Here is a 22,186-nt window from a genome sequence, read left to right as displayed (position 1 = left end):
ACATTTGTTTCTAAAGGTTTTTTTATGTGGCTTATTTTTTCACACACTAGAGGCACCAAAACAACAACTTTTTTCATGAGTAAACAGGCAGAGAGTCAGTTCACATACACCCTGTTAGTCACGCAATGCTATCTTATGACATCAAAACACTTTTACTATATTGCATGACTTGTAAATATTTTAACTTATGCATTACTTAACAAACTACACTTACTTGTTCCAGTATGATCAAATTGTGCGATTACTTAAAGTGATAGGACGTTGCACTTGCAATGCAAAGGATTGGGATACGAGTCCTGAAGATTACGCTAGTCGACATGTGATACGAAAGTGTCACGGAAGCACCAGAAAATGACGTGGTTGCTATAGCAATTATGTTTTTCATGCCACATTTGCTTTTAAGATACTATCGGTTAGGTTTAGGTTCAGGGTTTAGGGTAGGGAGGTCCGTTCTGATGATTTAAAACTTGATAGAGAATTAACCTTAAAAAATCTCTTCTGAGTCTCATCTCATATTTGCTTTTTATGACATATGTTAGGTTTAGGTTCAAGGTTTAGGGTAGGGAGTTCGGTTTTGTTGATTTAAAACTCTATAAAGTATTAATCATAGAAAAAAATGTCTTCTGTTTTTCATCTCACATTTGATTTTTATGACACTATTGGTTAGGTTTAGGTTTATGGTTTAGTGTAGGGAGGTAGTGATGTTGATTTAAAACTCAATAGAGCATTCCTTGGGGATTTTTTTTTTTTTTTTAAATAGTTTTTAGCACCACTCAGTGGACATTTCACCTTGGAACTCCAAACATATGTGTAAGGAACCATGTACAATCATTTTGCAAATGTGATGCCACAGTCACATATTTTTCATGAGATCAGGCTCTCTCATCGGAATTCTAATGTGATATTCGGTATGCTTAAACTGTTTAACCTGACAAGCCTTTGGAATGTAGTAACACTGTCCATCAATGTCCTTTTGAGCACTCTTTTATATTAAACATTTGATTAATTATAATGTTACATTTAGATTTGACCCTGCATCCCTGCATCCCTTCTCATTCTATATGAAAATGTTACCACTAGACTAACAAATTGGACACCGACATTAATGCAACTTGTGATTTATAATTAGTTTATTGACCTTTATCACTAATTTACAAAATAAGGAGAAATAACCTAATGTTGTACAGCAAAAATGTATTTTCATGACCGGTCATACGAGGAAGTCATTTTGCCCATTGGTACCCACACACAAATTCACAGAGCTTGAATTAGTGTTGTATTTATAACGTCATAAAAAAAGTTATTAAGCAAACCTTAGTCCTATCAAATCAAAGAAAATCAAATATGCATGAGTCCTACAGCAGGAAGATTAAACTGTCAGTTGGCAGGCTTTACATTATAGCAAATCAGTTTTATGTCTTAGTTCCAGTTATTGGCAATGAAAATATTTTCCATGATGGCTTGAAATGATGGCATGGAATGAATTTGTGGATAAATAGTGGGCAGTTTTCACCCTGCTGACAACCACAGAGACAAAAATGAAGCACTGACTGAGAGAAGAGGAAGTACTGCTGCAGATTTCAATCATCAAAACATATGCTTGTAACCATCTTTTGACATATGCAGCTCCTTTGGATCTTCTATCGCCTTATTAATTAACTGCTGGACAGGCGAGAGTCTTGGTCATTGTCTTCAGAGACAATTGATTTGTATGTCTGCCGTGCTTGACCATCCCTCTTTTGCTTCCTTTCTGTTCAAATAAATGAACTAATTTCACGGTCCGACCGTTCATGGAAGCCTTTTAAAATAGCCAAAAGAATATCACTTGCACCTACAGTAGTTTAGATCTGTTTCAGTTGAGTTAAATGGAGCGATTATATTTCAAATGTTTCCAAACTCCTGAGGGGAGTTTTTTCTTCTTTTTCTTTCTCCAGTACTGCAGTCAAAATGTGGAAGACTAATTAAGTCCAATAAAGCCGAAAAGCCAAAACAATAACAAATGTAATTGTGATGTACAGATGTGGTTCTTTTATTATTAATTAGATAGATGTTCCATAAATTGGTTTCTCTTTGTTTATGAACAACATTAGAGGTGCACTCTGTACATTTTTTTTACATTTTGTAAATACACCGACATGAGACTCCAGTCATATCAGTACCCTAATGCCCTTTATTTTACATGGAACTGTGCTTCCTCATTGTGGCCACCATGTTAAGATCACATGACCAGATGAATATTACTCACTTTATCCCAATGTGAACCTTATTCAGAGTAGCATCATATTTCATTGTTGATGGGAAATCAAAACAAAGCCATGATGGATAGACTAACAGCCCCCTCGATGGGTTGTACTGTTGTTTAAAGTTGTTTTGAACGTTCAGCTGATGAAACATTTAAAATCATCTTTCCAAAATAAAATAAAACATCAGTGGACAAAAAACTAAAAAGATTACTAAATTAGATGTAAATTAGGACCTTTATACACCCATCACTTAACACTGCCAAACCAAGCAACTTCCTATTGTCAACGTGGCAAATTCACCTGTCAAAGTTTAGCAAACTTGAATGGCATGTGAAATCCAAAGGGAAATTTCTTCGCCTAAAGGCCACACTAAAAGGTGCGGTTAAAAACATTTAAAGGTGCGGTTAAAAATACCTTTGCCTGGTGAAATTCCGTGAGCGAAATACTGTCATCTTAATGGAAATCCGCTCGGCTATGAATTTCGCGACTTCTGGTGGTGAACAATTTTCCCTTGCAGATTTTACCTGCCATTCAAATTTGTTAAACGTTGACAGGTGAATTTGCCACGTTGACAATAGGAAGTTGCTTGGTTTGGCAGTGTTAAGTGATGGGTTTACTGGGATTACTGCAATGAATTTCTGACTTGTAAAAACCGTCCTCTTGAAATTGAAATTACAACTTAAATTTTTGGCTTTTGCAAAAAACTGCCATTTTGGTTATTTTTTTAAAAAGGTAGCTTTAGGTAGCTGGGAACCGCTGCAGAATATTTTGCTGTCATCAACAACAAAGCTGCACATGGATCAATTTTGGCATTAAGAGCGTTGCCATAGCATAGGAACAAATCATTTCTGAGTCTTCACATTGGAGGACTTGAACAGCTTGGAGTAGAATCTCCCAGCTGTTATTTAATACAGTAATTCTGACAGGACGGACATTAGTCCAAAACGACTGCCATATCAATTTTGCCACAACACAAACCAAAATTTAAAAGTGTACCTTTTACCCCGACCCCAGTCTGTTCTTCAAACTGCCATCTTTTATACATGTGCTTGTCTGTGACCTTTACTTTCTCTCATATAATCTCTTCTGCTCTTTCTAACTCTAGGATCATTGCTTCTATCACGGGAGGGTCAGGGGTCATGCAGACTCTTGGGTCGCTCTGAGCACATGTTTTGGAATGAGGTATGTGATCCATCTCTTACATAATTGGATTCTCATGGGTCAGCACAGAACACAATCAATTCAATTCATTTGGTCATGTGTCTCAGGAATGCTAAAATTCCCCAGTACTCAAGATGATTTGTGTGCACACTATTTGTTTGTATGAGCATCCTATGAGCATTATTATTGTATGATAGGTTTTGTTGTTAGACATTACAATTAGATTAGTCATGCATTAAGTCAATGCATTAAAGACATTAGTCAATGCATTAAGGATCATGATTTAACAATGAACAACAATATTTTACAGCATTTATTAATCTTGGTTAATGTAAATATCAGGGCTCACACCCTTTTTAAACAATGAATTTCCATTTAGTATAAGTGGAAATTCACCAAGATTCATAGATGCTGTAAAATTAGTGTTCATTGTTAATGTACAGAACCTTTATATTAAAGTTTTGCTGCTATTTTGTTCAGTTGTTTGGTGTGGATTAGGCTGTTTGTGAGCAAGTATTTCTGGAAATGTGTTTGCATGAGAGAATGTGCTTTATTACAAACCAGCCAGGAAGTCTCCATGGCACACACAAATACATTCCTATAACGCACCTGAGCTAGCTTATAACTGAAGCAGCAAGTCATCCTCATCATCAGTATTGTATATATAACATGCTTAAACATATTCATATTACTCTGCTGTCTGAGTTGATGTAGATCTTGCTGATAAACAGTTACCCTTCATTTGTGCTTGCAAATGGTGTGTTGGTCTTTCTTTTTTTTTTTTTTTTTTTTTGCATATGCTGGAAATTGTTTGTGCTTTATTTGTGGAGAGAGGAAATAGTTTGGCCAGGATGTTGGGATGCTATTTAATATAACAGCTAATGACTATTACAGGAGCCCTAACAAAATGTTAATAGTTTTTTGTGCACAGGCCTCATTCAAGCTGCTTCCTCTCTATGTATAAACATGATCCACAAACTGCCTTGAAGCAGTGTCTGCCCACTGTCTGATTCAGTTGAATTTAAGCCAGTCGCCTACAGAGATACAAATCAAACCTCTGTATCTTTGATAGGTTGTCATACTTTACTGAAAAATGTATAAATGCAAGGCTTTGACACAGCCAAATTGTTTTGAATGGTGCTCAATTTATATTTTTAGTGACATGCATCAGAAACATATTATATGTGGTGTCCAAGTTGCCTTTGAATTGGTAAATAAATAAGTATCTGCGAAAAGTATTGTATAAAGGATAAATAAAGGATTTCTATTTGTAATAATTTTATTAAACATGTATTGCAAAGATGGGCTTTGAGGTAAAAGAGGTAAACATGAGGGTCATCAGAAATTTCATAAAATTAAATTTTTTTTATATTATTAGTTCATTTACATTTAAACAGTTAGGTATGTCAATAGAATTAGATTAATATATTTTCAGATACACTCACTAAGCACTTTAATAGGAACACTATGGATCAAATTGCACAACGTGGTCTTCAACTTTTGTAGCCAATCCGCCTCAAGGTTCGACGAGTTGTGCATTCTGCTCACTACAATTGTACAGAGGGGTTATCTGAGTTACCGTAGCCTTTCTGCCAGCTCGAACCAGTCTGGCCAGTCTCTGTTGACCTCTCTCATCAACAAGACATTTCGTCTGCAGAACTGCCGCTCACTGGATGTTTTTAGTTTTTGGCACCATTCTGAGTCAATTATAGAGACTGTTGTGTGTGAAAATCCCAGGAGATCAGCAGTTACAGAAATACTGAAACCAGCCCGTCTGGCACCAACAATCATGCCACAGTGAACATTAACTGAAGCTCCTGACCCGTATCCGCATGATTTTATGCTTGATTGGCTGATTAGATAATTGGATGACTAATTAGGTGTAAAGGTCTTCATAATAGTGTATATTCATGCTTGAAAATACAAAAACTACTCATCTGATTAGCATCATCTAATTTATGAAAGTCATTATGAAGATCTTAACAACAGTTTGAATAATTGGAAGTACAAGAGCATGTGTTGGCTACGCATGGTTGAATGTAGCTGGAGGAAAATGTTATTTACTCTGGAAAACAGTCTGAAATCAGAGAGTCTAGGGAGAGTTCAAGAGTCCAGCAATTCAGATATTTCTGGAATGAATCAAGATTCCCTAAAGTGTGCTTGCATTCCAGTTCATATAAGAGTAGTCATTCCTATGCCTACGCAGAGTTCCTATGCAGAGTTCCTATGCATTCCTATGCAGAGTTTATTGTGATATAGAGTAAAAGAGCCAGTTGTATGACTATAACAGTGTTATATAGGCACACCCCAGGAGGGTCTGTCTCTAGATATAATCAATGGTCTTGAATTTCTTATGATGACAGATCAAGTCATTAAACAGCTGTTGCAAGTTTTTTCAAGAGCAAACATAATAAGCACTGTACATTTTCATTTAGCTTTTTATTTGTTTGTTTCTTAAGATGTCTCTTATGTTTCTTTACCCTCAGGTCATTGGCGGTCATGTGCTGATATGTTCTATTGTCTGCAGTTAATAGAGACATCAACTGATTTTTAAATTGACTAGTCATGTAATGATATTTTATATATTTTGTTTTAATTTGATTATTAAATATTTATTTTCATGAATATCATTAGGTTTATGCCAAGGCAAATCAAATCAAAGCCAAATTTGCCTACAGTTTTGGTGTCAGGATCCATTATGATGTCATTTATGCTTGCTTGAGTTGTCAACTTCGGAAAATGACAATTCCCATTCTGAAGACAATAGTTGGAAGCCCTGGGGCGTAAACAAAAGGTTTTGCAAATAAATGGATTTGGACCCATTGTGAACAATGTGAAGCCAAAAAAAAACACTCTTCCAATAACAATAAATCTCTCTTGTTAGCAATATAAAACAAATTAAGCACTGATTGACATTACTGTTAATGGGAAATAGTATTTTATCTGTTAATATTGAAGTCAAAATTAAGAAACACCACGTGTACGTTAGCATGAACTAAACGTCCAGTAATCCAGAAAAGAGAGACCACAGAAGTTACTGTTACCATGGAAATGTAAATCACGGCAAAAGTGCTTAGTAGTGACTGGCTACGTCCATAAAGCAATGAGAATGAAGTTTTCGAGATGGTCTCACTACATTCTAAAACTACTTAAATATTTGTATATACACTCACCGGCAACTTTATTTGGTAGACCTGTACATCTAATTATTCATACGATTATCTAATCAGCCAATCATGTGGCAGCAGTGTAATGTATAAAATCATGCAGATATGGGCCAGGAAATTCAGTTAATGTTCACTTAAACCATCAGAATGGTGAAAAAAATGTGATCTCAATGATTTCAACCGTAGCATGATTTTTGAGTGTATAGCGAATGGTTTGAAAAACAAAAAACTACCAGTGAGCAGCAATTCTGTGAATGAAAACGCCTAGTTTATGAGAGAGGTCAACAGAGAATGGCCAGACTGGTTTGAGCTGACAGTACGGTAACTGGGATAACCACTCTGTACAATTGTAGAGCAGAACAGCATCTCAGAATGTACATCACGTCAAACCTTGAGGCGGATGGGCTGAAATCAGCTGGCTTCCTGAATGTACTGAATGACCAGGTTATCCCATCAATGGATTTTTTTCTTACATGACGGAACACAGCAGAAGACCACGTTGAGTTCCACTTCTGTTAGCCAAGAACAGAAATCTGAGGCTGCAGTGGGCTTAGCATTTGTGTACCTCAGCAGAAATCCAGATTTGTCAGACCAGGTAACATTTTTCCAATCATCTACTGTCCAGTTTTGGTGAGCCTGTGCCCACTGCAGCTTCAGTTTCCTGTTCTAAACTGACAGTAGTGGTACCCGGAGGGTTCTTCTGCTGCTGTAGCCCATCCGCCTCAATTTTTTTTCAGCATAGCACTGTTTTAATGCTTGTTTATTTAGGTTACTGTCATCGTCCTGTCAGCTTGGACAAGTCTGGCCATTCTCCTCTGATCTTTGTCATTAACAAGCTGTTTTCGCACACAGGAATGCCACTTACTAATTTTTATCACTCTAGAGACTGTTGTACATGAAAATCCCAAGAGATCAGCAGTTATAGAAATACTCAAGCACCAACATTTTTTTCTCCATTCTGATGGCCCTTTTTTGCATGACTGTATTTGAAAATGTTGCAATAAACGTGAAAATATTTGAAGATACTAAATGTAAGTTCAAGACGAGCATACCCACCTAATCGTACAATTATCAGAGCACAACAGCAACTTCTTACTTTGTCCCAGTGTCAGTTCTCCTGGCATCGGTCCAGCAGCAAACTGGAGGTCTGGATCTTGTCACCTGGAGGCAGCGGACCCCCACATCCTTTTGTTGTTCAGGCCCTCGCTTTGATTGGGGAGGTGGGGATGGGAGCAATACATGATTCATTTCGTTGTTCCTTCTTCCCACCATTGTGAACTGAGACTTTTGCGAGCCTCATGTTCTATGATTCACAGGCTCCATGTCGTAGATGCAGCAGAGGGAAGCGCTTCACCTTCAAGCGCCACAATCTTCCAGTCTGAAATCTATACTGCCGAAGCAGTGCCCCACCCTCACTCTATACTGAAGCAGAAGTACCACACCCATGGTTCCCGCAAGAGTCATGCCACTTTGTTCATGGCTTATAATCCTGTTTAAAGATATTTCTGTAAATCTACATGGAGAAAATAAATGGAAAAAATAGTTCCTGAACCAGATCTGCAGAAAAACTGGGTGGTCACTGTTGCGCTGTATAAAGGGGTTACTGAAATAGTAGTCTTCAGCTGGTCATGTGATCTCAGCATGGCTGCCAATATGACTAAGCGAACAGCATTTTCTAGGCCATCTCATGTGAGTGTACACCATAAGCAGGGTTGGGAGGGTTACTTTTGAAATGTATTCCACTACAGATTACAGAATACATGATGTAAAATGCAATTTGTATCATATTCCATTAGATTACTCAAGGTCAGTAAAGTATTCTAAATCCTTTGGATGACTTCTTCAATGCTGGTAGATTGTTTCACTTGTTTTGATTATAAAAACTTCAGTACAGTAAAACAAAATACACATGTTAAAAAATTCTCTGAAAAACCTAAATATCTTAATATATTAATATAGTGTTGTTTCTTGATAAATCAAATTGGTCTTGTTTTAAGGATTTTTAAATGATTCTCAAGAATAAGATTTTTGCCCAAAATCAAAGATCTAACTAGAAAAAAATATGATTGTGCCTGGTAACATGTGCATGTAAAATGGCTAGGAATAGCATTTTAGCTTAGCATAAAGCTCTCAATTTACACAAGATTTATTTATTTTTCTTTTGCTTCAAACTTACTTCTCTGTTTGCTCGTATGAATGTAACACATCATAAGAAAGTGTTTCACTGCTGTTCAAATGCACTTTGGATCGCATCATTTATATGTATAAATGTTTTCCATCTGAAAGGACTAAATATTAAATGAAACAAATGACAATAAAAGGCAAAGTAATCTCTTCAGTAATCAAAATACTTTTTGAATGTAACTGTATTCTAATTACCAATTATATAAATTGTAACTGTAGTGGAATACAGTTACTTATATTTGGATTTTAAATACGTATTCCCATTACACATATTCTATTACTCCCCAATAAGTACAATTAATTACCATAAGTACAATTCATTTCTTTAGATTTAAAACTTTTAAGCACCATTCTTAAAAGTTAGAGAGCAGAGGTGCTCAGGGAGGCCTTAAATCCAGCACTGTTTCAGTGACCTTTCCGTTCCCTTTGATTAGTAAATGCATAACATTATTGAGTGTAAAACCTGCTCCACTTACTGCAGATAACTATATTGGGGCCAGAGGAAGAATCAAGAGACATTAAAATTCCACTCTGTGCATGTCTGTGTTTGAGAGAAAAGGGGAAGATAAAATGAATTCATAGATTTAGAGATCTGCCTATGGCTGCTTGTGCTCTGCTTGGCTCTTTTTAACTGGCATTTTTAAAGTCTCTGTGAAGTGCCTTGACGAGCGCAGTTCGTTTTGGTGTTTTGACATTTATTCCTACAGAAACAGGAAGTGGGCATGGGATATGTTCAATGACTCATCACATTTTTTTAAATAGGCAATAGGCTTTACTTTACAGCCACACACACACACACACACACACACACACACACACACAAACACCTTTCCACAATGCTGCTCATGCCAGACCCGCTTACCAGGGAAACTTGAGAATCTTAATACCAGCCAGCTTTTCCGAAACTTGAGACCCGAACGATGATCTAACTGACAACATTAAACCATAACCAGCCCACAAATGCACACAGCAAATCATGGTCTTTGCATGCGATGAAGCTGGATCCATTGTGCAAGTCGAATGCAGATGAATGAGAAACAAGTTAGTAAAAGATAATATATCTATGTTTTGAATCTCAATACACTAAACAATGAATAAATAACACTTACTTGTGCTGTACATGCTAAGAAACTCAACGTTGTGTCGAATGAAGCGACACTAGGGGACTTTCTTGAAGGCCTTGTTTAACTCTGAACTTGAGAAAAGGCCAATGAGAAATTGAGGCTGACGCCCAGATGGCTGACATGCTTGACTGGGCCGGCCTGAGCGTGAGGTTGGACTGGAACAATCTGTCCTCCCCGCAGCCCTCCACGGTTCCTTTCTTCCCTGAGGTGCACAATGAGCTGATGAGGTCGTGGAGGGCACCTTTCACTGCCCACTACCGACCTCCTCGTTCGTCCGCTCTCACTACCCTGGTGCTCCCCTCCAAGGCCTGTAGGATGACGTCGTCACTGACCGCCAAAGCCTACAGCGCCACCGGACAGGCCACCTCCACCCTGCATGGCACCGAGGTGCTGCAGGAACTGCGCTCTGCGACCGACCTCGCCCTCAGGGCCACGGAGGTCAAAGATGGCCAACATAGTGGTCCAGGAATGTCACCTGTGGCTGAACCTGGTCGAGATGTGAGAGGAAGACAAAGCTCGCTTTCTCAATGCCCCTGTCTCCCAGCTCGGCCTATTTGGCGACACCGTCATCGACTTCGCCCAACAGTTTTTGGTGGTGAAGAAACAGACAGAGGCCATTTCTCACATCATGCCTTGCCGCCGTTCCAGCATGAGCCATGCTCCGTCTGCTCACCGAGGGCATCCCCCTGCGGCTTCCAAACGTCAGGCAGCTCTGCCTCAACCTGGGTCCATCTCTCATCCCCAGCGCCGAGTGTCCCACAGAAAGTGCACGCCCCCGTCTCTCGGACGTCCTCGAGGACCTGGAAGGCTCCCAAGTGTTCTTGAGACGGACGACACAGGGAACGAGACGTTTGCTCCGAAGCTGGTAAACAGAACACTCCATTACCAGGTGGAGGGCCGGGAGGAGAATCTTAATTTACCCTTATTTCCTTACCCCTTTCGGGCTGCTGTACCCACATTCTCAATGAAAGTGCTATTTCCTCGTTTGCTGGGTCATCTGGCCCACAAATGTCATTCTCACGGCAACCCAGGGCCACACTCTGGCAGTCCCGGCACCCTGGACATGGACCCCTCGCTTCCGGACCCACTACTGCTGTCTAATGAGTCCAGGGGACGCCTACACATGACCTCCTCCTCAGTCACTAACCCGCTCCCTGTCGGGTGCGCAGAGCAAGGTAAAATCTCTCATTCTTCTCTCAGCACCAAATATGAACTCGGGATGTGCCTTTGCATCCGGACGCAACACTACCTGCTCCACCCTGCTGCAAAGCCCCACCAGGTATGTCAAAAATGATCGTCCCCTTAGTCCCCCTCGCACGAAGCTTGGATGCATGGCTTTTACTTCCCAACCCGTCGCACTGGCTGGCCAGGACCATCCGACACGGCTAAGTAATCCTGTTCGCCAGGCCCCCGCCCCCTTTTTAACTCGGTGCACGGCGAAGACGCCAACACCCTATGTGCTGAGATCGTGACCCTTTTACTCAAAGACACAAGAGAGGCTGTCCCCCAGCCGAGATGAAGAAGGGTTTATACAGCCCTTAATTCATCGTACCCAAAAAAGGCTGCGGCTTACGACCAATCCTGGACTTGCAAGTTTTCAACTGGGCCTTGCACAAACTCCCGTTCAAGATGTTTACGCAGAAACACATTCTAACCTGGGTCCGGCATCAGGATTGGTTCACAGCGGTAGACCTGAAGGACGCGTACTTCCATGTTTCTACCTTGCCTCAACGTCGACCCTTCCTACGGTTCGAGTTTGACGGCCAGGCATAGCAGTACAAGGTCCTTCCCTTCGGCCTGTCCCTGACCTCTCGCATCTTCACAGGCAGCCCTTGCCTGCTAAGGGAAGTGGGCATCCGCATACTCAACTACCTCGATGACTGGCTCATCCTAGCCCACTCTCGAGAGTTACTGTGCACCTCAGCCGTCTAGGGCTTCAGGTCAACTGGGTAAAGAGCAAGCTTGAGAGTCAGGTCATTGCTCTTGTTTCTGCAGGAGAGGCTGGAGGGGAGGCTGTCTCCCTCCTAATCCCCCTTTGTGTATTTTCCGTGGTACATTCCCCCTACCGGCGGACCCGCGTCTCCCTTGGGCAGTCCCCTCTACCCCCCGGTCACTTTTTGTGAGTTTGTAACAACTCCTCCTACTCAGCAGGTAGGATCTACCACCACGCCACTTCCACATGTGGGCTGAAAACCCACGTGACGTATTCGCCACATTTAACCTCCTACAGCCTGGGTAGGATGTGGTCTCCGCAGTGTCTTTTCCCCCTGTTCGAATAGTAGTTGGAAAAGAATGCCTTCCCTGATGAGTGTTTTAGCGTTAAATGGCCCCAGCTGCTTTAACTCTATGCGAGAAACAGAGAGAGAGAAAAGGCGCAACTATCGCGGCCTGCTCCCATGCTTGGCGTGTGGCTTGTCACCCCCCCCCCCCTTCTGGATGCAGGGAACCTAGAAAGTTTATGACGTTTTAATGGGGTGTTGGAGAAGGGTACGTGCAGTCTGACACAGCCTGCTGTTTTGGCACGCAACTGCCTGCCCGCACCTGCACCAGCAGCTCCCGTGCACGCATGGCGTGATTAAATAGCTTCATTCGACACAACACGAGTTGTAACCTCCGTTCCCTGATGGGGGGAATAAGACATTGTGTCCCCCCGGCCACGACACTGAACCGAGCCACTGTAACGGTCAACAGGGCCGCATTAAGAGCTCACTGGGCCCCGGGGCTATGAGTTACTGCAGGGCCCCCCCACCACTTTAGGTCACCAACTACAGAGAGAGAGAAAAAACAACAACACATTTTTCTAAAACACTGCTGAAGTTTTTTTACATAAATATAATCTAGAATCATTCAGAATAACAGTTGCAATTCCTTTACAATATACAATTAAGAAAATAGCTTACCTTAAAATCTTTTTTTCCTGCTTTTGCGGAAAGAGAAGTCCTTGATAATGTCACTGAAGTCAAGGGATCGGAGAATGTCATTTTCCAGGGACATCAAAGTAAGATGGTTTAGTCTCTCTTGTAACATAGATGAACGAAGACGATTTTTGACCAAAGACAGTTTGGAAAAAGAACGCTCTCCACTGGCGTTAGTCACAGGCAAAGTCAAGAAAATACGAAGAGCTATGTCTATATTAGGGAACACAGACTGCAGGTTTTTCTTCCTCAGGAGCTGAAGCAAGGCTACGGCACTTTTTTTTTTTCTCATTTTTGGTAAAGTCCTTGAATTGAGCAATTTCATCAGGGAAATCGTCTTGCAAATCCGTGTGGTATTTCTTCTGAAGACACATAGCATTAGAATGTAGTTCTTCAGAGGTGATTGTATGCATGTTGCTCAGAAATCCAAAACTTTGCTCAAGATCTTTGTATGATTTGTAGCGCCGATCAAGCTCAGCCACAAGTTTGTCAATTATGACATTAAACACACAAACTTGAAACTTCTGTCTTCCTGACATTGTACTCAGTGAATCTGCCACAGATGACTCATCTGGTTGCTTTTTACGTCGTCTCTCCCTTTGTATGTCACTTTTGTATGTCTGAGATACACATGACGACATGTTTTTGGTTCAAGGTTTAAGACCTCAGGGTCGGAACTCAAGTGCGCTGTGCAAAACCGTCTCAAGTTCACCATGGTTTTAAAACGAGCATTTACAAAATGAATTTTCTCCCGCTGCTTACTGTGCCTGAGCAGTTTAAAATAATTTGTATCTAAACCACAATGCTTAAAAACGCGTTTAAATTATAAACTTACATCATGATGGCGCAGCAAAATTGACATATTTCTACCTATATATTATCGCCAGCCCTTTAGGCGAATATAGAGTTTGATCAAACACAATAAGCAATATCACATCCATCAAGTTAATAATCAAACTTACCGAAAATTGGTGGGGTCGATGTCGATGATGACGCTGTGTCTTTATCTGCTCCAACATGTGCCCGGCCCACTTGCTGTTCCACAACTTCTCCGTGATCATCAGCTTTAGTAAAATAACCCGATAGCTTGGGGTTTTTACTGAGCAGCTCATGTTTCCTCTGCTGTTTAGCTTTTAAACATTTCTTTTTTGAGCCCCACTCGCACATGTTTTTTTAAAATATGACATTTTTAGCTATGCGACGAAGATAATTCGTGACTGACAAATTTAAGAATAGTCTAGAATGAAGTGAAGAGTGGAGGCGGCGATTGATTGGTTGACGCGTATATTCTAATAAGGCGCAGGCAGCCATCATCTGATAGGCCTACGAATATACGGCAAAGCGCCACTGAATAACAGGGCTAATTTGTGGGGGGCGTGGTAAGGCTTTGGCAATCAGATGGCTAGTAGTAGTCAATCTGCTCCACAGCCAATCACGGGCCCCCTCCTTGCTCTGGCCGCCTAGCCCTGTTGTTAATGCGGCCGTGACGGTCAAACCGTATTCTCGTCTCCTCAGTGCAAAACCTGAATAAACAGATGCATGACTCCCTCCTTTTATAACCGTATGTCATTCAATATAGGCAAAGGTAATAAGGGTAAATGAAGGGACATGCAAATTCTGTCTGCCAATTTCTCATTGGCCTTTTCTCAAGTTCAGAGGTAACCGAGGCCTTCAAGAAAGTCCCCTAGTGTCACTTCATTCAACACAATGTCTCGTTCCCTCCATCAGGGAACGGCGGATATAACAGTAACCTAGACGTTTTTGCTTCCTCCAAAGTGCTCTGCGAAGAGCATGATCACAATCAGTTAGAACACAGCCAGATGTGCTGAACAGTTGTAGAGGGTTGAATGCATTCTCATTCTTGAAATCATTTGATTGGACAAGGTTCTGAGCCAAGAACCAAACAAACCAGCTGTGAGGGGAATCACAACATTACAAACTGTGATTTGAGGCAGCAGAAGCACTACGGGGGAGGGTAGAGTACAGGTCAAGATAATCAATTTCTAAATAAGATGTGGCTGTGTCTAACAGTCTATAAATTGTCAGACAGTTTCTTATAACTTTTTGTTTTAAAACAAGAAAAAAAGCTTGCAGTTTCAAAGTGCGGTCCCCTCATCCTGGCGCTAACACTGATTTAAAGGCAAAGAAGTATGTGAAAATCAGAGAAAAGACAAAGGGACAAGACTCTGTACTTAAAGGGATAGTTCACCCAAAAATATAAATGCTGTCAATGTTTACTCACATGTTGTTCCAAACACGTTTTGACTTAACATAACATCTGTAAGACAGAATGTCAGTCTCAGTCATCATCAGTGGTGTATACGCCATATACATACATTTTTCCCAGGGCTGTTTGCGTATAACGACTTCTAAGGATAAATATTTGTGTATACCTTCGGTATACCCATTTTGCTGCTTTAGAAGTCCATAATCTACTGTCGTGTTAGTTTCCCTTTAACTGTATCCAATTCTCTTTTTTGAAACATGCGATTCTTTGTTGCAATTGGTGCATTATCACTGAATTCCAACATTCCCCACCCCTGACAACCGTTGTCACCGCCTTCAGTGAGTAGACAGGGAGAGAGAGAGAGAGAGAGAGAGAGAGAGAGAGAGAGAGAGGGAGAGAGATCCTCAAGCTAATGCAGTATCAGTTACAATTAATTAGCAACATATATGTTGCCAAACATCCCGTAAAATAAGGAATCGTCCCCTAATTGAGGGAAAAAATTGCGTTACGTATGAAATCCATAAGCGACACACCCAAACTGCTGAGAATTTTTCACCAATCGAGAGAAATTAACACACACCTTTCGCATGAGTTATGTGAGATATTGGCTTTACATGGACGCTACACTTGAAAGAAGCAACTGGGGAGATAAATAACAATCAGCACACGTATTCTGTCATGTTTTCTGTCAGTCATATAGCATTCAAGTGCATGTTAATTGTTTTCCACCATTGGGATTGAAAAACACCAGTAAACGCACCTACTCATGACATGGCATTACATCTTATTGCATGTGTCAGAGCTCTTCAGGAAGAGAGAGGGGGTGGGGGGACTGCTGCACTTTTAATTCAAAACATTATGTGATTTTCTTTCATTACCCTTGTACTGCCAAAACAATGACACTAATCGAAAGAGAAATATACTATTTTCATGTTAAACCTTTTCAATGTGAAGCAGTGCCCATATGAAATTGGTAATTTCACAATTCAATTACATTTAAGTCCCAGTACAAGTGTGTGCAGTAATTTATTTTGTTTAATTTCAACCGATTACAATTTCAAAAGGCTTATTAAAAAGAATAAAGACTATTTACAATGTTAAACACTTCTGTGGGCTTAAAAGCTATATTTTAAATAACTGAAATCCTTTTCAACTATTTCACGTCCTCATGTCAGCAAAACTCCTCATCATAAATCTTTGACAAAATGAAATGCTTTATCATTGGATTTCTATTTTTTCCTCATACAGTTACGAGTATTACATTCACTCAATAAAATGAATTAGTTTGTGGTAAATGTATCATTTGTACTGATTTTTGTGTGTCCCTAGACTTATTGTCCACCCTGTTTTGTCATGATACCATTACCTTTCTTTGAAGGTATATGTTATGAAATTACATCACAAGCTGGAGGTTGACATCCACCATTCTGCAAAATATTTTTGACTTATCTGAAGTTTGTAACTTTTGATTTATTTATGTTGTCCTTTATTTTGTGGTGTTAGTCATATGTTGTCAAGCATAACGTTGGAAAGATATGTGGGAATGTAAATTTAAAACTGTAATATACAGTATTTAAGCTAACAAATAAAATTATCAATATTAGTTTACAATGGTGTTTTCTAGATATCAATCACAGACGAGTGGCTAATTTAGCCACCGAATGTCCACCCTGTATTGCCACAATGATGCTGCCCATTTAACTGGATGTCCTTTAACTTGACCAGAATGATTAATACAATCTTTAAATTGTCCCTTGTAATGATGAGACATTCTTGTAGAAGAATTATTTATTTTTCAGAAGTTCCAAAGCCAGAATGTCACCGAATTGTAGTAATGACATATATAAGATTTTTACAGAGTTGCAGTTTCGTCCTATACTCAGATTACGCAGTGTATAACAGACTAATCTGTGTGGCCAAATTTTGCTCATCTTACATTGTTATTGATAAAACTTCAGTTACAGTTCTACTCCTTTAATTAAGCATTTTAACTTGTATTTCTCCAATTTTCTTCTGCAGAGGCCTGATTGTCTTGAACTCAAAAGACACTTACTACCTGGAGCCAACTGGGGGGCAGGAGGCACTCCATCATACCTTCTATAGCACTGAGGACCTGCCAGTCAAAAGCGGTATTTGTGGGCACAGCCACCAGACTGGACACCCAAGCCTGTTCAGTGGTCACCTTAAACCTTTGCATCAAAGGGTCAGTTAGTAATTAAATTACATTAAATCGAATTTTGCTAATTGTACTATAATTATTAAGCATGCCATTTTAATTAAGAGAGTACATAATTTAGAGAGAACGTGGAATATTTGTCTTTTAAATACACTGCCTGCCTAAAATCCCCTTTAACTTTGATTACGGTGTGCATTCGTCCGTGGCATTGTTTCGACAACCATATGCAACATCACAAAATTTATTTCCATCCAGAGTTGCTTTAATATTTGGCCGAGATCTTGTATTGATAACAGGAGAGTCATCACTTTGTAATGTCTTCTGCAGCACATCCCAAAGACTTTCAATGAGGTTAAGGTCAGGACTTTGTGGTGGCCAATTCATGTGTGAAAATTATTCCTCATGCTCCCTGAACCACTATTTCACAATTTGAGTCCGATGATGGGCCTTACACAGACTGCTGTTCAAGATGCTGACACAGAAACACATTTTGACTTGCATCCGGCATCAAGATTGGTTCGCGGCAGTAGACTTGAAGGACGCATACTTTCACATTTCGGTCTACCTCGACACAGACCATTCCTACGGTTTGCTTTCAACGGCCAGGCGTATCGGTACAAGGTCCTCCCCTTTGGCCTGTCCCTGTCCCCTCACGTCTTCACGAAAGTCGCAGAGGCAGCTCTTGCCCCGTTAAGGGAAGTGGGCTTCCGAATACTCAACTACCTCGACGACTGGCTGATTCTAGCACGCTCTTGAGAGTTGCTGTGCACGCACAGGGATTTGGTGCTCAGGCACCTCAGCCGTCTAGGGCTTCAGGTCAACTGGGAAAACTGCCCCATTGGGACAGACGCACTGGCACACAGCTGGCCCCGGGGGCTGTGCAAATACCCATTTCCCCCAGTGAGACCCTGTGCAAAGTCAGGGACGACGAGGTCACAAGTCACCGTCATGGCCCCATACTGGCCCACCCAGACTTGGTTCTGGGACCAAACACTCCTCGCGACAGCACCTCCCTGGCAGATTCCTCTGAGGAAGGACCTTCTCTCTCAGGGATGGGGCACAATCTGGCACCATGGAACCTCCACGTCTGGCCCTTGGACAGGATGCAGAAATATAATTGGCCTACCACCAGCAGTGGTAGACATGATCACTCAAGCAAGAGCTCCCTTTATGCACTGAAGTGGCATTTGTTCATGAATTGGTGTTCTTCCCGAACCGAAGACCCCCAGAGATGTGTAGTTGGGTCAGTGCTTTCCTTCCTGCAGGAGAGGCTGAAGGGTGAAGCTGGTCATCAGGTCCCTCAGAGGTGCCTGGAGGCTGAATCCTTCCAGGCCATGCCTCTTCCCCTCATGGGATCTCTCCGTGGTCCTCTTGGGCCTTTTGAGCCCAAGAGTTAGTCAAGCTGAAAGCCCTGTCCTTAAAGACAGCCCTCCTGATTGCGCTCACCTCCATCAGGAGGGTGGGGGACCTGCAAGCGTTCTCGGTCCGGCAGATTCCCATGTGATACTGAGACCCCGACCGGGCTATTTGTCCAAGGTTCCCACGAGCCCTTTCTGGGATCAGGTGGTGAACGTGCAAGCACTGCCCCAGGAGGAAGCAGACCCAGCCCTGTCGTTGCTGTGTCCGTTGCATGCTCTGCACACCTACTTGGATCGCACGCACAGCTTTAGATGCTGTCTCTAAACAGAGGCATGCCCACTGGATCGTGGATGCCATTGCATTGGCTTACCAGCCCCCTTGCGGGTTCGAGTACAGTCTACAAGGAGTGTGGTGTCCTTGTGGGCACTGGCCAATGCACCTCTCTAGCAGATATCTGCAGAGCACCGGGCTGGGCAACACCCAATACCTTCGCGAGATTTTACAGTCTCCGGGTTGAGCCGGTTTCATCCCGTGTTCTTTCAGGTACGAACAGGTAGAGTTCGGTAATACGGAACAGCTGGCCGGGTGTATTGCTTGCGTATATCGCCTTTCCCCTCGAAAATATGCGATTTAACCAACAATCGATTTCACGAAGTCACGGACACTGGATGTCCTTCCTCTCTAGCCCTATGGTTCACGAACTTGGCAGAGGAGTTCGCAGCCAGCCCTACTACAGGGTCTAATATTCCCTGTACTGTGATAGGTGCTCCACAGGTGCCGATTACTCCGGTAACCCCTGTGATGTATATTCTGTGGTACGGTCTCCCTTGGGCAGAGCTCTCTCCCCCATTCGCTGTGTTTGTACATCCCCCTTTCATGGCAGGACGTATCACCGCACTCTTCCATGTTCGGCTGCTGATCCCATGTGTCATATTGCCACATGTTGACCTCCCCTTTTGGGCAGGATGTGGTCTCCGCAGGGTCTTTTCCTTCGGAAAGAATAGGAAAGGAAAAAAACAACTTCCCCCATGCGTATGATAGCGTTAGATGGCCCCAGGACCTTTTGAGCTGGACCTTGTCTCAGCTCCTCAGCACAAAATCTGAATGGAGTAGCATTCCAGCTCCTTTTATACCCGTATGTTCGGGGGAGTGGCATGCCAATTCCACTTGCCAATTCTCATGGGCCTTTTCTCAAATATTGGGAGGTGTTCAGGGCTCTCAAGAGTGACCCCTAGTGTCACTACATCAACACAACTTCTCGTTCTCTCCCTCAGGGAATGGAGGTTACAACAGTAACCATGATGTTTTTATGCATTATATTAATTATGGAATTAAAAGAAAGTCATTATTCAACATTATCCAAGTTTCTATTTCTTTTTTTTTTTTTTTTTTGTTTATTGAATATGTTTCAAATAACAAGCAGGTATAAAGCATAAAACACATAGAGCTTCTACATAAATTAAATTATATCAAATATATATAAAGCTTCATATATATAAAAATAATAATAAAAAATAAACAAATAAAATAAAAGACATACACAGAGGAAACATTATGCATCAGTGGTATTATTAAAAATATCATCATAATATTTCAAGAATCTGTCACTTTTCTTGTTTTTAATCAGCCTTAGAGACTTCAAAAATGTATCAATTTCGATTAAGAAATGCGGAAAAGTAGGCTGCGATTTAGAGAATTTTTGCTTGTGAATAAAAAATTTTCCAAACAAAATAACAAAATTAACAATGTAACTAATTGAAGTACTAGCTTTATCTTCTTTATAGTAACAAATTATATCCTTTAATTGAAAGGATTTGGAAGAATCAAGGTGCTTGCCAATATGAAGATATAACCTATTCCAGAAGTTTTGGGTTTTTTCACATTGGAAAAATAAATGGATCAGCGTTTCATCCTTATTCCCACAAAATGAGCAAGAACTGTCAACATCCATATATTTTGCAACAGTATCATTCACTGGGTATATTTTATGTAAGATCTTGAAATGAACTTCCTTAATCTTATTTGAAATACAATACTTATGAGGTAACAACCAGGCTTCCTTCCAATCTATACGTTCAATAAAAGAGGCCCAATAAAATTTGCCTTTAGCACCAATATATTTTTTACTCTGAAAAATCTGTCGAATATGCTTATTATTACATTTCTTACTAAGTATATTTATACCATCTAAGATCAAATCAGGTTCTTTGGTGACACTCTTACTAAAGGTTAGATGACATTTAACAAGATGACTTAGACCAGAAGGAATTGCTTTAAGCACTGCATTATATTCTTTAAATGGTAAAGGAAATTATGAACAGACATAAATTCTTCATACGATAAGAAATTACCGGATTTATCAAAAATTGAGAGAATACCAATTATATTCCTGTTAAACCATGTAGAGAGAAAAACAGATTTATTCCTGATCCTTATATTAGAGTTGTTCCATAGAAAGGTTTTATGAGGTGAAAAATTGTGGGTGTAGCATAACTTCCAAGCAAGAAGGGCCTGCTGATGAAATTTAGAAAGTGCAACTGGCAATCTGTTCGGCAAGTAGTTACATTTCAATATAAAGGGGAGGCCACCAATTTTGGTAAAGATATGATTCGGGATAAAAAACCGTATAGAATTAGGGTTTGTTAAGCATTTTTTGATCCAATTTATCCTAAAGGTGTTCACTGTATCACTAAAATCTAACACTTCAAGTCCACCTTTTTTTCGACAATTTGAAAGGACTGATTTTTTGAGCTTGTGAGGTTTGTTTTTCCATATGAAGTCAAGAAAAATTTTGTTAATTCCTTTAGCGGTAGAGTCATTGACAAAAAGAGAACGAGAAGGATATACAAAACGAGATAATCCTTCTGCTTTGGACAAAAGAACCCTCCCATAAAGGGAAAGGTCTCTTTGGAGCCAAAGATTAAAGATGGTTTTGGTTTTCTTGACCCGTCCAGAAAAATTTAGCTGTTGTCGAGCTGTTAAATTTTTTGTTAAATAAATACCAAGATACCTTACAGTCTCTTTAACAGAAATACCATCGATTGAAGAATCGTCACTTTTATAGAGCGTCATTATCTCACACTTAGACATATTCAGTTTCAATCCAGAGGCACATGAAAACTGCTCAATTACATTTATAGCCTTGGTTAATTGACTCTTATCTTTTAAAAAGAGAGTTGTGTCATCAGCCAACTGGGAGATTTTAATTTCTCTATCAAAGATGGATATACCTTCCAAGCTTTGTTCATGGATAATACTTAATGATAAAAGTTCTGTAACTAAAATAAACAAAAAGGGGGAAATAGGACAGCCTTGTCTGAAACCACGGGTAATGAAAAAACTCTTAGAAGTATTAAAGCTAATTAAGACAGAGCTGCTAATGTCTTTATAAAACATTTCAATAATATTAACAAAAAAGTCACCAAAACCAAATAACTTGAGAGTCTGCAAAGGAAATTCATGTTCCAGGGTATCAAAAGCTTTATAAAAGTCTAGGAAAAGAATCATGGCTTTAGAATGTATAAAATCTGTATAGTCCAAAAGATCTAAAATAAGTCTTATGTTGTTACTGATACGCCTATCTTTTATAAAACCTGATTGTGTCTCTGCAACAAACTGATTAAGTTTGAC

At 40.4% G+C, this 22,186-nt stretch overlaps 1 protein-coding gene across 1 annotated transcript in view; it reads left to right on the top strand.

The window, feature by feature from the left end:
- LOC127658767 (disintegrin and metalloproteinase domain-containing protein 33-like) overlaps nt 1–22,186 on the top strand; it is a 198,495-nt gene that overhangs the window by 123,718 nt on the left and 52,591 nt on the right. Inside the window, exons 5-6 of the mRNA XM_052148266.1 lie at nt 3,349–3,425; nt 17,041–17,224. Coding sequence (XP_052004226.1) covers nt 3,349–3,425; nt 17,041–17,224 — 261 coding nt within the window. The remainder of the gene's footprint in view (nt 1–3,348; nt 3,426–17,040; nt 17,225–22,186) is intronic.

This window comes from Xyrauchen texanus, chromosome 2 (assembly GCF_025860055.1).
Source record: "Xyrauchen texanus isolate HMW12.3.18 chromosome 2, RBS_HiC_50CHRs, whole genome shotgun sequence".
Lineage (NCBI taxonomy): Eukaryota > Metazoa > Chordata > Actinopteri > Cypriniformes > Catostomidae > Xyrauchen > Xyrauchen texanus.
Note: the sequence above shows the minus strand (reverse complement) of the source record. Positions and strands in the feature narration are given on the sequence as shown.